The sequence below is a fragment of the Opisthocomus hoazin genome, chromosome 22 (genome assembly GCF_030867145.1).
Source record: "Opisthocomus hoazin isolate bOpiHoa1 chromosome 22, bOpiHoa1.hap1, whole genome shotgun sequence".
NCBI classification, from domain to species: Eukaryota; Metazoa; Chordata; class Aves; order Opisthocomiformes; family Opisthocomidae; genus Opisthocomus; species Opisthocomus hoazin.
Genome location: NC_134435.1, coordinates 583,829 through 598,070, shown reverse-complemented (window position 1 = coordinate 598,070; position 14,242 = coordinate 583,829). Strand labels below are relative to the sequence as shown.

General features: G+C 48.2%; 1 protein-coding gene across 5 annotated transcripts in view; it reads left to right on the top strand.

Moving 5' to 3' along the window:
* The first annotated feature begins 1,787 nt into the window (after positions 1–1,787).
* TCERG1 (transcription elongation regulator 1) overlaps positions 1,788–14,242 on the top strand; it is a 35,125-nt gene continuing 22,670 nt past the window's right edge. The window contains exons 1-6 of one of the 5 annotated variants that reach the window (XM_075441461.1): positions 1,788–1,870; positions 2,862–3,087; positions 6,008–6,160; positions 6,369–6,618; positions 9,606–9,848; positions 13,699–13,761. In XM_075441461.1, coding sequence (XP_075297576.1) covers positions 1,788–1,870; positions 2,862–3,087; positions 6,008–6,160; positions 6,369–6,618; positions 9,606–9,848; positions 13,699–13,761 — 1,018 coding nt within the window. The remainder of the gene's footprint in view (positions 1,871–2,861; positions 3,088–6,007; positions 6,161–6,368; positions 6,619–9,605; positions 9,849–13,698; positions 13,762–14,242) is intronic. The other 4 variants (XM_075441462.1, XM_075441464.1, XM_075441463.1 and 1 more) reach the window with 4 other exon arrangements.

Below are 14,242 nucleotides of genomic sequence, written 5' to 3'. Positions count from 1 at the left end.
CAAGGTGCAATGAAGTCCCTCAAGGAGATGGAGTCTTGACAGTGAGTAGGAAGTGCCTGGCATTCTGTTCAAAATACTTGTTTCTTCCTACGTGGTCAAAATTAATGGCGAAGGGGAATAAAAAGAACTTGAAAGGGGGCTCGCATCTGGAGTGCTGTGTCCAGTTCTGGGCTCCCCAGTTCAAGAAAGATGAGGAGCTACTGGAGAGAGTCCAGCAAAGGGCTGCGAGGATGATGAGGGGACTGGAGCATCTCTCCTGTGAGGAAAGGCTGAGGGAGCTGGGCTTGTTCAGCCTGGAGAAGAGAAGGCTGCGAGGGGACCTTCGAAATGCCTCTAAATATCTGCAGGGTGGGGGTCAGGAGGACGGGGCCAGACTCTTTCCAGTGGTGCCCAGCGACAGGACAAGGGGCAACGGGCACAAACTGGAGCAGAGGAAGTTCCAGCTGAACCCGAGGAAGAACTTCTTTCCTCTGAGGGTGACGGAGCCCTGGCCCAGGCTGCCCAGGGAGGCTGTGGAGTCTCCTTCTCTGGAGATATTCCAGCCCCGCCTGGGCGCGGTGCTGTGCAGCCTGCTCTGGGTGACCCTGCTTGGGCAGGGACTGGGCTGGGGGATCACAGAGGGCCCTGCCAACCCGGCCGTGCCGGGATTCTGTGATCCAAGCTAGCACATCTAGACCCGTTTTAAACTCCCGCCATCAGAAAGCGCTGACTGCTCGCGGCGCCAGTGCGGGGGCTCCCGGCTCCATCTCCTCAGACAGGCGCTGCGCACCCACCGCCGGGCAGGGCCAGCGGCCGTCCTCCCCTGCTCCGGAGGGGCCAAGGCTGTGGGGATGGCCCCCAGCTCCTCGCGCCGCTGCCGCCTGGGTCGGGGGCCGTGCGGTGGAGCTCCGGCCGCCCGCCGAGCTGCCAGAAACCCTCGCAGCGGCAGCGACCTCGAGCAAAACGCAGGCAGAAAGAAACCGAGCGGCACCCCAAAGCACATGAGGGTCTTCTTAGGCCAGCACCACCGAGACGTCCTTCAGGAACCCCGGTTATTTGTATTATTTGAGAAAAGACGGCTCTGGTCCTGACAGCGAGCGAGCAACGGGAACGGCGGGGTGGCAGAGCCGGCGGGGTCACAGAGGGCCAAGGCGGCCCAGCGAGGATCCGTTGCGGGAGGGGGGCCCATGGCCATGGCCCCAGCCCCCGGAACCCCCCTCACACACCCTCCCGACCCCCCCCCAGACCCTGCCAGGCCCCCCCAACACCCCAGACCCCGCCGGAACCCCCCGACCCCCACTCAGACCGCGCCGCACCCCGCGCCAGGCCCGCCTGGCAGACAGCGCCCCCCGGCGGCCGCGGGGCGCTGGGGCAGGGCCCGCGCAGGCTCCCCATTGGCCGGCGACTCCCCCCTCTGCGCTCGTTCATTGGCTGCTGCCCGGTAACTTTATTGGGACCGCGCAGCCGCCCGCGGGTGTGATTGGCGCAAGGGGTTCCGCCCGCTGATTGGACGCGGCTCCCGTCCCTTTTTTTCCCCTGGCGGCCTCTTCCGTCTTACGTGAGGTCAGTTCCGATCGTCTCTCCGGGTCACGTCTCACGTGACCAGGGCCGCCAGCGGCGCGGGCCGCCCGCACGCAGCCAATCCCGGCGCGCCTGGATTCCCCCATTCAAAGTCGGCGGGCGCGGCGGCCAATCGCGGGGCGCGCCCGCCCCCGAGCGCGCTGACGGACGCGGAGGATGGCCAATGGGGCGCGGCGGGGCCTGGCCGGGGCGGCAGCGGCAGGGCTCGGCAGCACTGCGAGGCGGTGATGGCGGAGCGGGGCGGCGGCGGCGCGGGGGCCGGCGGCGGTGAGGGGGAGGCGGCGGCGGAGCGGTACGGCAGCGAGCTCAGGTACCGCGCGGCGGCGGGCGCGGGCTTTCTCGGGGGCCGCGGCCTGGCCCGGTCCGGCCCTCCCGCCGCGGCCTTCCCTCAGCGCCGCCGCGGGCCCGGCCTGCGCCCGGCGGGCGGGGAGCGGGCCTGGGCCGGGGCTTGGGCCTGGGCTTGGGCCTGGGCCTGGGCCTGGGCGGGGTGGGCGAAGCGGCGAGAGCGGCTCTCGCCGCCTCCATTTTCTGTCCCCGTGCTGGGTCGGGCCCCGCGGGGCGGCCGAGCCCTGCTCGCCGGGCCGGTGCCTCCCGCCGCCGACTCCGCTCCGCTGCCGGGGGCTGAGCCGGGCTGCCGGGCTCCCCCAGCGGGACCCCCGCGCCGGCCGTGCCCGCGGGAGCGGGACTGCCCCTGCGGCCGGGGTGCCGGTGCGGCCGCTCGCCCCCCGGTAACCTCGGTTCGTGTCCGAGTCCCCCCGGTAGCGTTGCCGTTGCACGGGCAGCGAGCGGCGGGCAAGGCTGTTCCCCCGGGAGCCGCAGAGGAGCGTTTGCTGGTTCCTTTCCACAGAGACGCGTCCGGAGCTCCCCGGGACAGCGGGTTCGGTGCGGCGGGGGCGGCCCTGCGGACAGCCGTGCTGCAGAGCAGCCCTGGCCCCGCTGACCGCCGTCGCTGCGGGGGCCCGGGGAGTGCGTGCGGGCAGGAGTCGCGGCTGCGGGCCGTGCTGGAGGAGCTGTGGGAGGTCGGGCTGTGGTTCCGCAGCGCCTGCCTGCCCTGGTCCCAGGGGCAGGAGATCCGTTTCCATGAGTGAAAATTAACAGTTGATGACTAATGAACTTGAATGGCTGAGGGGAAGAAACTGTTGAAGTAGTTGCATGCTTAACTTTGCTTATTCAAACTTGGCATTTTTTCCACACCGCTTCAATTTCTATTAGGGTTTTTTGCTGTTTGTTGTGAGGACTGATCTTCCTACAGCTGAACAACAAATGAAAATAAACTTTGTTTCCTTTGGCCTTATCCACAGAATGGCTCAGCAGCAAGCACTGAGATTCCGGGGCCCGGCTCCCCCGCCCAACGCAGTCATGAGAGGCCCACCACCTCTCATGCGGCCGCCTCCGCCTTTCGGGATGATGCGAGGTCCCCCTCCACCACCTCGCCCCCCTTTCGGACGTCCTCCGTTTGACCCAAACATGCCTCCGATGCCACCTCCGGGAGGGATTCCCCCGCCAATGGGACCTCCACATCTGCAGGTGAAGCATGGGAGAGTCTCTTGGTGTGTGGAGTTGGGATTTAGGGATAGTTCTTGTTCTCACATGTGGAAATAATAAAAGGAGAGACATTAGAGTGGATGAAAAAAATAGCAGGACATGGCGAAAACGTAAGGCTTGTGCACAGTGTTGTAAGACCAATGCATATGTGTGGTGTGTAAAAGTGACTTCTGTTTAGCTCCTTGAGGCAGTTCTGAGTTAATGGGTTACGCAGTTAGGATGCACTCGCCAGCAGAGTCTGCTTTACTGAAACCTGGCGTCGTGTTGGTGCCCTGTGGCCGTGCAGAACGCAGGGCTTGGCCAGGGCTCAGGCAAGACCGATTTCTGTCTGTATTTCAGGGTGATGTCTGAGTTCTTTGCCTGCTTTTCGGAGGCTCAGACAGTTTGAAAGGTACAACACATTTGTGAATGAGGGATGTATTGTTTTCGTAGCGTTGTGGGAGTACGGTGCAATTAGGCCAGCGTCATTACTACGTGGGACTGCAGGCAGCCTGTAAGGAGGTGAATAGTACTGTGCGGTTTATAACTAATGGGTTAAATTCACTGTTTGTAGTACAAGATGGAAAGAGAACGTGCTGACATGGGTTATTTCATAGTATTTTGGGCTCCGCTTTGCACATGTTTCTGGCGGTGGGGCTGTGGGAGCTCTTTTTTTCTTGCTGCAGATTGGTCTGCTGTGTAGCGCTGCAGACAGCTTCGTGTGAAGCGGAGGGAGGGGGATGAGGGGAAGTGAAGAAGCAGTGAGAGCAGGAGCAAGGACTTCAGTGGGACTTCATCAGAAATAACCTAACATTAAATTATAGTTTAACTTTGTGTGCTGTCATCATCTTGAGCACAAGATTGCAAGAAGAAACTGGTGCCTGTTGTCCGTAGCAGTTTTCTCTCTGTCTTCTCAAACGTGAAGTGTGGCGTTCGAACTTGGAGCGCTCAGGGAGGTGTGGAGTAGCTATTCATTTCATTGAAGCATTCTCAGCTGAGCAAAAGTCCTGTGGAATTGAAGGCTGAAACCGTATGTTTGAGGGATGTCGACAGCCCCCTCACCTCACTGAACATCGTCTTTTCCTTTCACTCAGTACTCGGGGCCTTGTTCGATGGTGTGTTTTCGTGCTCAGCTCTAAGACTATTTCCACCTCCTGTGCTTTTGTTCTGGTGCTTTATGATCCCGTTTTCCCTCTCGGTGTTAATATTCGTGTGCCCCTAAGCTCTGAAGCAGTGAAGAGTGTCGGAGCGGGCAGTGGAACTCGGGCTGAGAGGGGGGAACAGGACCTTGCTTCCTTCTTGCAGTTTCGAGAATCGGCCAGAGTTAATCTGAAGCCCCAAGCCTAGCTGCTGATGTCTCCTTGATTTATGTGTTTGATTTATATTCTGAATGGGCTTCAGCTCTCGGCGGTTACATCATAACTGTTTCACCATGCCGTGCAGTAAGCGTGCCTTCTACAACTCGCTGCTGTACATGGAATCCGTGCACCAAGCGTGTCTGAAGTTTTCGTGCCATGTCAGCACCGTGCTCTGCCATGCACCAAACATTTGGATCTCTCATTGCGCTCCTGGTGTGAGGGGAGACGGGATGCTGAAGGTCCTGTGGTACGAACAGAGGAGGAGGTGTGCTCAGAGGGGAGCTGAAGGGCGTTCCGGATCCCCTGCCTGTACCCCGGTGTCCCCTCCTCGCCCCCAGAACTGCCCTGCGGCCATTGGACAACTTTTTTTTTTTTTTTTTTCTTTTTTCCCAGAAAGTAGTAACAGCAGGCAAAAAGGGAGATCTGCTGGATTCTTTTTACAGACTGTAGAGCAGTAAAGAGAAAGATGATCTCGTGGCCAGATGGAGGAGCTGTGGAGAAGAAATAAGGAAAGGAAGAAAGGCTGTAGTTACCTTAATGACTTTGTTTCCGTGACACACTGGATTTCCTGCGCACGTCCTAGCTTCAGCAGAGCCCTGGTCTTGCCGCATGTGTGCGTTTCGCTCTCGGGCCCATCGGTTCCGAGTGCAGAGCTCAAAGGCTTTTACCAGTGAGCTGTCTGGATGCTGCTTGTGTGAAGAGGGAAATCTTCTGCATCACAAGTTCAATTAGAACTGGAGTGATGGAGATAATTAGGTCAGTTGTAGGTGTATGCAGAATAAGTTAAAGATCTTGGTGGCTTTTGTCACTGTCTTTTGTGTGGAGAAGTGTTTACTCTACTTGTTATGCACAGGAGATTTCAGAACAGTCCAAATAAACAGAATAGAAGAACTTAGTGTACCTTGAATTAGAAAGCAGGCTTTTGGGTAACAATGGTCTGCAGGGCAGTTCTGGATTTCTTATGATGATGCAACAATGAAAATGTAATATGATATTTTTCTATTTTTTTCCTGTTAAAATTAGCACTAGTTAGAGTTTTCGTTAATAGGAGATCGAGAATTATAGTGGATTGTCATGAAATCCACTGCTCTGCTATGCTAATAAATTGGGTGCTTACTTGTAATCTAACCTTTTTTTCTATTTCTTCCCTGGGAGGGTCACCGTAGTTGTTTAGTGGTATATTTGCTTCACAGCTGGCGGTGTCTGCATGGCAGTTATTCAGGAACAGCTCTTCTATTTTTTCTCTTTCTTGCACTGGGATATTTTCGCCTTTCCAGGAGGGGAGTTTTCTCTCACCCCACTTCTTTTTATGCCGTTTTTTTCTGGTGCTTTGCATTTATGTTAGAGTCTCAGACGTGAAAAGCTTTCTGCGGCTGTGCTGCCGTAGGTGGTGGCTTGTCAGGAAGCGCGTTCTCTGAGCTGCCAGCATTAGGTTGTTAAAGAAGCTCTCATGACGGGTAGAGTTAACCTTACTGTAGTTGTACTATCTGTTGGTGCTCTAGTAAAGGAAAACTCTGCTGGAAAATTGTACTGTTATCATCATTATTGTTATTATATGCCTTTAGAGACCACCATTTATGCCTCCTCCCATGGGTAGCATGCCACCACCTCCTGGTATGATGTTCCCTCCAGGAATGCCACCTGTCACTGCCCCTGGAACACCAGCAATGCCCCCAGCTGAAGAGATATGGGTAGAAAACAAAACTCCAGATGGCAAGGTAAGATGGTTACCAGAAACAACGAAGTAATGGCTGGGTGTTTGCTGCTGTTGTGAGCGTGTTGTCACACAGTCTTGCACTGTGGTAGAATACTACGCTCTTGTCTATCCTCCTATTAATTATCTTTAAAAGAGGAGGAACTGGACTGTTTTTCAGTGCTCCTCCTCCAGATAAGCAGTTGTTTGATGATAACATTTTTAAATTGTAGGTCTATTTCTATAACGCACGTACACGTGAGTCAGCGTGGACTAAGCCAGATGGGGTCAAAGTTATTCAGCAGTCGGAGCTGACGCCGATGCTCGCTGCGCAGGCCCAAGCCCAGGCCCAGGCAGTCGGTGCCTCCACACCGACCACCAGTAGCCCTGCGTCTGCAGCGTCTCCATCCACGTCCTCGAGCACTCAGTCCTCCACAACCTCTACCACAACCACCGCCAGTTCTGTTTCGCAGACAATTTCCAGTGAGTAGCTGAGGGTTTCTCAAGCTTTGTCGTGGTGGGGATGCTGCTCTGGGGAATTACTGCAGCAAAAACTTGTTATCCAGGAGGAATTTGTTTCAGCATAAAGTGGGGTGTGAGTTTAAAGTACAGTATTTAATCCAGAAGAACCTTGCATGCGAACCTTCCCCCGCCTCCCTGCCTGATGTGAAAGAGTTACTTCAGGAGAGTAATACAAGATCAGTGTGCAACTCCTTTTCTTCAGGTCTTGCTATATTTTTCTTCTGCTGTTACCACATCGTTCCAAAACTATTATGGGTTCATTTCCTTTTGACTATAGTTATAGCTAAGTTGTTTCTAAAAGTATCTCAGAAAAGTCAGTCTGAGGTAGGGGTTATAGTTGTAGCAATTTCCTCTTTGTTTCCAAAATGACATCTCTTGCTTGAAGAGGCTGGATCTTTGAGCGTGGCTTCTGGGCCGCGGAGAACGGGTGGATTGCAGAAGGCAGCTTCTTCTGGTGTATTACTTTTATTAGTGTTAATCTTCTGAGTAAGCCTCATAAGTTCCCATTTGCTAGAGTTGCACAGAAGAGGAGAAAGACAGTCACAGAATCACAGAATGGTAGGGGTTGGAAGGGACCTCTGTGGGTCACCCAGTCCAACCCTCCTGCCGAAGCAGGGTCACCTACAGTAGGCTGTAGAGAACCTTGTCCAGGCGGGTCTTGAATATCTCCAGAGAAGGAGACTCCACAACCTCCCTGGGCAGCCTGGGCCAGGGCTCCGTCACCCTCAGAGGGAAGAAGTTCTTCCTCATGTTCAGCTGGAACTTCTTAGAGCCGTTCTGACTTCCTTAGAGCCGTTATTGTTCACTCATGACCTTTGAATAATAGTCTGAAGATTACTGCTGCTGACATGGGCTGAGCCTTTGCATTTAAGGGTTTTCCAACTGAGGGAACCTCAAAAGGAGAGGGGACTGAATTTATGCAGCATGCACATAGTGCATGTTTATGCATAGTATCTACATATAATGTAAATAGTACGATTTGTACTGTACTTTGGCATATGTATGCTAACAAAGTGCCTCTAGTGCAGGGTGTCTGTATGGAGATGTATCTTAGGTACTATTGGCACATGAGCGTGTCGCCAGCAGTAAGACCAGCTGGCGCGACCGGAGCAGGATACGCTTGCTGAGGAACAGTTTGGTTAGTGTTACTGTCTGCATGCAGGGCGGCTGAAGGCACGCTGCTTGTGCTGATCAGGAATCCTGGTGTTTGACAGTCTTCGTCGTTGCAGCTGCGCTGGCAAAAATGTGTGCGCGGAGTCAGGCCAAAGAGTATGCAGAAGACGAGTGACTGATGAACTTTTCTAACTCCAGCTGTAGTGTATAGTTGCATCCCCTGGAATTATTTTGTCTTTTTCCTGTAGCGGGTGAGACAAGTCAAGCTTAACTCACCATTTAACCCAACCTTGAGAGGACTGTGCATGAAAGGGAGTCAAATTTAGGTAACCCTCAAATTATGGTTTCAGTTAACACTGGAAGGAGGACAGATCATTAGAGTAGCAAATAATTTGTATTGCTCAGAGCATTTTAGGGCTTTTATTTATTTTGAAAGGTAACTTAGTGCTGCGTTCAGCTGCTCTGTTGAAATATGGTATACTCTAACCATTTCTCTGAGTAGCAAGAGTCGGGTAGGAGGTGAATGTTAGCTTCTGACCTAATGCCAGGCTTTTGGGGACTGATCCTGCTTTTGGAGTAGCACTTTATGCACCTTCGCCAAAGCAAAATTTCCTAATATCGAACGCTGAGAGTCTGTTCCACTTCTACCTGTTCTACCTGCTAAACTTTGTCTTTGCCTTCAAGAACTGTTACTGTTGGTGTCTGTGCCTAGGTGATAAAATTTTGTCATTTAAAATAATTTTGTAACTCTCAGACTTGGCCTGTAAAAACAACCAAAACAACTGGGACTTGTGGCTGAGCTTCATTCTTGTCTGGTACTGATGTGACTTAGGCCTTAAAACAAATCACATACTGACTGTCTGCTCTGTTTCCCTAAATTTTAGGCAGTGCTAAGAACTTCTACCCTTTCTGAAACAATTAACAACAGACCAAAAATCTTTATTTAAATATGCTAATACTGGTATGTTACTGGGAATGCTTCTGGTAGTCACTAAATACTGAAGAAAAGGCACAGTATGCCTGTGAATAGTATGGTCATAAGTTGATGTGGTTTCTTTTTTAAAATTAATTAGCTTATTTTTACAGCAGTTCCTCCTCTCTTCCACCAAATCTTACAGGGCAAATTTGGAAGGCTGCTCAATGAGTTGAATCAGTCATGTCCCTAGTTTCTGTTTGCCAGTGCTTTGGTACGTAGCACTATTTGTTAAGCACTGGTTTCAGACGTGAATCAAGGATTACGGAACTGAAGGCTAGTAGTGTATTTTCACAGTGGGAGGCACTGAAGACCAAGAAAGTTCTTGCAGCTTCTGAACAAAAGTACCTTCCTTTTCCTTGCTTATTTACACATGGGGTTTTATTGACATTTTTCCACTCTTGGATCACAACTTAATAAGCATAGTTTTAGACAGACTGTTGTCATGACATGCTGCTGCCACGATTGTTAAAAAGCAAAACGTGTGTTCATTTAACACAAGAACAACCTTTTTCCACTTGAAAATCTCTGTAACGCTCCCTTTCTATTTTTCTAAATAGGGGTACAGAGTAGAATTTCATTTCAGGCTATGTTTGTCCTTTGGTACACCCTTGCTACTGCTGTTGAGACTTGCTAGGTGTAAAGAATGGGACAAAGTAAAATTTGAAATTGACTTTCTGTGTGCAGATTTAATGTTACAGAGAAGGCAAACGTTTCTTTTTATCCAAGAGTGTCTTCCTGCTGATTATATCTAAGCGTATCTGCTTATGTAACATCTATTGGGAAACAGAGAGCCAGTATGTTTGCAGCAAATATATTGTAGTGTCTAAGATACAAGGTGTTCTTTGTGTTTTTTTATCAGCACCTACCACACAAGACCAGACCCCGAGTTCGGGTGTTTCAGTTGCCACACCATCAGTCAGTGTTTCAACCTCTGCTCCTTCTGCTACACCTGTGCAGACTGTACCCCAGCCAGTCCCACAGACATTGCCTCCTGCAGTTCCTCATGCAGTACCTCAACCAACTGCAGCAATTCCTGCTTTTCCACCAGTAATGGTACCTCCATTTCGTGTCCCCCTTCCTGGCATGCCTATTCCACTTCCAGGTAAATTGGCGAACTGTAATTGTCTTGTCCGCTACATGTCCATGTTGTCAATTTGTTTGCACTCATGTGTCCACTGTGTACAGAACTTGCCTGAATCCTCTCCACTCTGAGTATTTTTGAAAGAATTCAGGGTTAGCAGACAGACTTTTTAATTAACAAAGAACATGAGATTTTTTTGACAATATCAGAAAACAGCTGCACCTAAACATGTAAACCTTTGTCTTTTAGATGATAGGAAAATACAAGAACTGCACCAAACACTTCTTAATCTCATGGCACCTGTCTTGTTATCCTACTTAAAAAAGTGAGCTTCTCAACAGAATCCACGTGAAACTGAGAATGTCGTAGCACTCTATTTGACTGCTTGCACTATTGCTGTAGTTTTTTCCTACTTGCTTGATTTAGACTTGTGCATAAATATTTATTAGGACATGGATCATAGCTGAAATTAATTAAAAGAAAATCATACATTTATGAGCAGGAAAAATTACCATTCAAATGCATTACCCTGGAGTGATGTTAGGTGTTTCCAGTTCTCTTGGTTTTCAACTATTGAGTGTGGTGCTGAAAGCTTACACAGAACGCTGGGGTTTAGACTGAGGACCACCACGAAGGCAGTCAAGTTGCTAGGATATTATTCATAGGCTTTAGATGTAAAAGCCGTTGAGAAGAAATCTTAGATGGCAGCCCTCTGGTTCCTAGATAAATCATACTGTCTTAAGTTTTTATAAAATATGTAGATACTTCAGGAACTAATTTTAGGCTGGCAAAGTTTTGGACTCCACTGCCGTTTGCAGTTGCTGCAGAGGTCCTCCTAAGCGGTCACTAAAGCCACTTCTTGCTTAAATACCACGTTTCAGTTTGCATGGATACAGTCGAGTTCCTGTGCTAGTACAGAAGTAATTAATTTTTTTCAGTGTGCAGTAGCACTAAATATATACCGAGAGATGATTTTCTGTTGCAAAGGAAGGTCTGAGACTGCAGTTGTATTGGATTCAAGTTAGTTTCTGATTAGGAATTACAAAGAAGCAGCTCTGAGCCACATCCTCATATTTTTGACCCTCTGTGCAGGCTGGGTGAGGTGACTTCTTTTCTGCTGTCCTTTTAATGCATTGACCCAGTGCATATGAAGGGAGGCCCTTACCTGCCATCGAATTGGTTGGATGAAAAGTAATCCTTTATAACACTTCTTTAATAAAGGATATAAGCATCAAAGTAGTTAAAATGGGTATTAATTCTGTTAACCAGAAGAGAGGACCAACTTTTCGTTGCCTCTGCTTTTAGGATAGACTAAAATAAATGGGTGAAGCTACTTTAATCTGTAATTTGCTGGAAAGGAAATCAGTGTAGTACTTGTTTTAAGACAGGAAAAAAGTACTATTCTGAACATTCAAGGCTGAACAAAAAATGGGTAAAGGATAGAGGGAGAGTTCTGGCGTCTGTATATTTGTGAGGTTTGGAAGAATAACGAGAAGGGGTAGGCCTTAAAGGTGGTCAACTGAATGTTCTTAACTGCAATTTCTGACACTGCCAGCAAGAGATCAGCATAGAGTGAAGGGTCCTTACGTGCCTTTGAAGGATATAATAATCTACTTAAGTGTGAACTGCCAGGTTGAATGTGGATGGTCAAAGCAGCAGAGAAGAGTGCCAGAGAAAACGGATACACTAGGCTGTGTGCTTGGGTGGGGTTTTTTTCGTAAGCTCTCAGTCAGAAAGTTTTACGAGTAGTGCAATACAGAAGGAAAGATAGAGCAAGAACATTGATCCTTCTCCTTCTTAAACTCATTTTTGAAAATTATTTTTTTCAGAACTTTCCTAATAGCAGGCCTTAGATCTGGCCTCTTCTCCTGTTCTCACCACGAGATGAGCCTTTTGGGTGGAACCCATAATTGATAGGAAGGATACCTATCAGGAAAGTGCGTGCTGCCACTAGTGAGTCTAATTTGTCATTTTGCCTGAATCCAGAATAAAATCAATCTACTTCTTTTAGCTAATTCCAATTTGAGTCGGTTGTAATGGTTTATAAACACTGTAAAAGAAACTGAAACCTTTAAAATATATTACAGTAACAAGAAACAAGAGAGAAGTCAAAATTACTTCATGGCAGCGTGCGGTGAAGTGAAAAAGGCTTGCAAAGTGTTAGTGTGTAGATGTTTGGGACTTTCGGCACTAGTAGTATCAGCCAGATTGCTTTCGAGTTACAGGGACAGCTGAACAATACCGTTGTCAAGTGGTTTCAAAGTTAATCTCTGTATTATACTGTAGTAAGACGGAACAATGGAAGAGTCGATTAGTGATATCTCGTAATCTCAGATCTTAAAAAGTAAGTCTGCTTTCTCTTAATTCCTATGTTAAAAATTAGTTGTGTGTTTGAGAATTAACTTGGCAGAGGAAACAGATTGGGTATTTGCTAAGTCTTATCTGCGCTGCAGTATCTCTAATTTCAGTGATCCCGCAGATGGAATTATTTATACTGACCCAGTTTTAAGACATGCTGTAACTTCCTTAACAAAACGAATTTTCAGATTCATTTTCAAGTACATAACATGAAACCTCCCCCAAAATTTATACAAACACTTCATTCGGTGCTGTTTGAGTCGGTGTTTTTGTGTCTCGATTCATACTTTTTTTTTTATAAAACTAGTTTTGGATTCTTTCATTGAAATTATTATTAAAGAACATTACAATTCTGTCTTCTCACAAACAATATTTTAAATAAATTGGCAGTATCTTTATATGCTTTCCGCACTAGATCTCTAATGAAGAATAGCAGAAATCACTTTGGTTATAAACACAGGGGTTTAATTTCACTTTGCACTGGAGGATTTCCAACCTCAGCTGATGGACTTGAAAATATTTAAGGGGAAGTTTCTGAAGTATTTCGGTTTCTGAGTGTCCAGACTCAACCATCGTAGAGAGAACTTCTACAGTTTCCTTCTGCACCCTAAAATAAAGGGTTTTGGAAATGCGTTCCCCTTACGTTTGTCTAATTTCCTACTGAATTTTGTGTCTAATTGAAGAGGATGAGATGCTTTCCTCTTTGTGGCCTTTCTATGTCATTTCTTAATGAGCTGGAGAGCAGAACAGTGCATGATGCTACCTTTTTGAGGGCTAGTTGCGCTGCTTTTAGAGCATTTTTCAGCTCTTGATGTTCTTGATAATGAAAAATAAAGAAAATGTTTGCTGCCACTGACCTAGTGCAGCTTTGTGTACCTCTGCTTGCAGCTTCGTTGCTTTTATTTCTTTCCCCTGCCCCAGTTCTTCCACCTCTAGCCTTTCTGTAATGACTCTCGTAACCTCAGCGTTCCCTTCGGGCTGAACTTGGCTTTCACCCTGCCGTGCCTTGCTGGTCTGGCTAGCTGAAATCTGCCCCGCTCTTACCACTGCTTTCCAAAGGCAGCAGCAGGCTGAACACAGCAAAGGCCCTTAGTTTTGCTTTGTTGCTGCTCCCCGATGGATCTGAGCGAAGGCTGTCGGTGGGAAACAGCACCGTTAGCAGAATGCTTTCCCGTGGTACCGCCTTACAAGGAGAGCTGGGTTCCCCCTTGAATGAACTTAAACCCCTGAGTCCTCATTGAAATACTTTCTTTTTAATGACACCCCAATAATTTGCTAAACAGCTGGTTTAAAGTAGGCAGAAACTGTTGCTGCAGCTTAAAATTGGTTTTCTGTCTGATCTGGCAAAAATGTTGGAGCGACAAGAATTGACATTTTCATGCCGGGAGGCTTTCTCTTTGCCAGCTGAAAATGGCATTCCAAATTGTAGCGGGAAATCCGTAGCATCCAGACTCCCAGTGGTAGCTGACATACAATGGCAGCTTTCCAACATGCTTGCTTATCCGTTTTACAGGTGTAGCAATGATGCAAATAGTCAGCTGCCCGTATGTAAAGACAGTCGCTACCACCAAGACCGGTAATTTTCAAAACCATCTTAGTTCGTTTTGTCTGTAAGTTGGCATGGTAGTGAATGTTGTTGTTTATCTTTTATTTATTTATTTGCTTCCCCAACTGAATGAGTATTTATACTTTACTTTCAAAAGCAGTATAAATGCAAATATCGTATTTGGCCAGGAAATAACTTTCCCAAATAACTGTTAGTGTTAGCTTATTTCATACAAAAAATCCAGTACAGTTTCCTGTAATCATTGAGTTCTGTAATAACTGTGAATCTCTTCATGCCCATACTTCTTAGTTGCTAGTTTCTTGTGTGTGGATTTTTGTTTTTCCTACTTCCACATGTACAGTGACATGATTGTGCTCGCATGTTGGTGTGTGTGTATGTGTGTCTTAGTATAAATTTTCGTTTTTGAAATTGTGGATTTAAGAAAGGTCACTTGCTGAGAATACTTTATGGCAATGTGTAATGTGTGCTTTTCCATTATTTAAAAAGATAG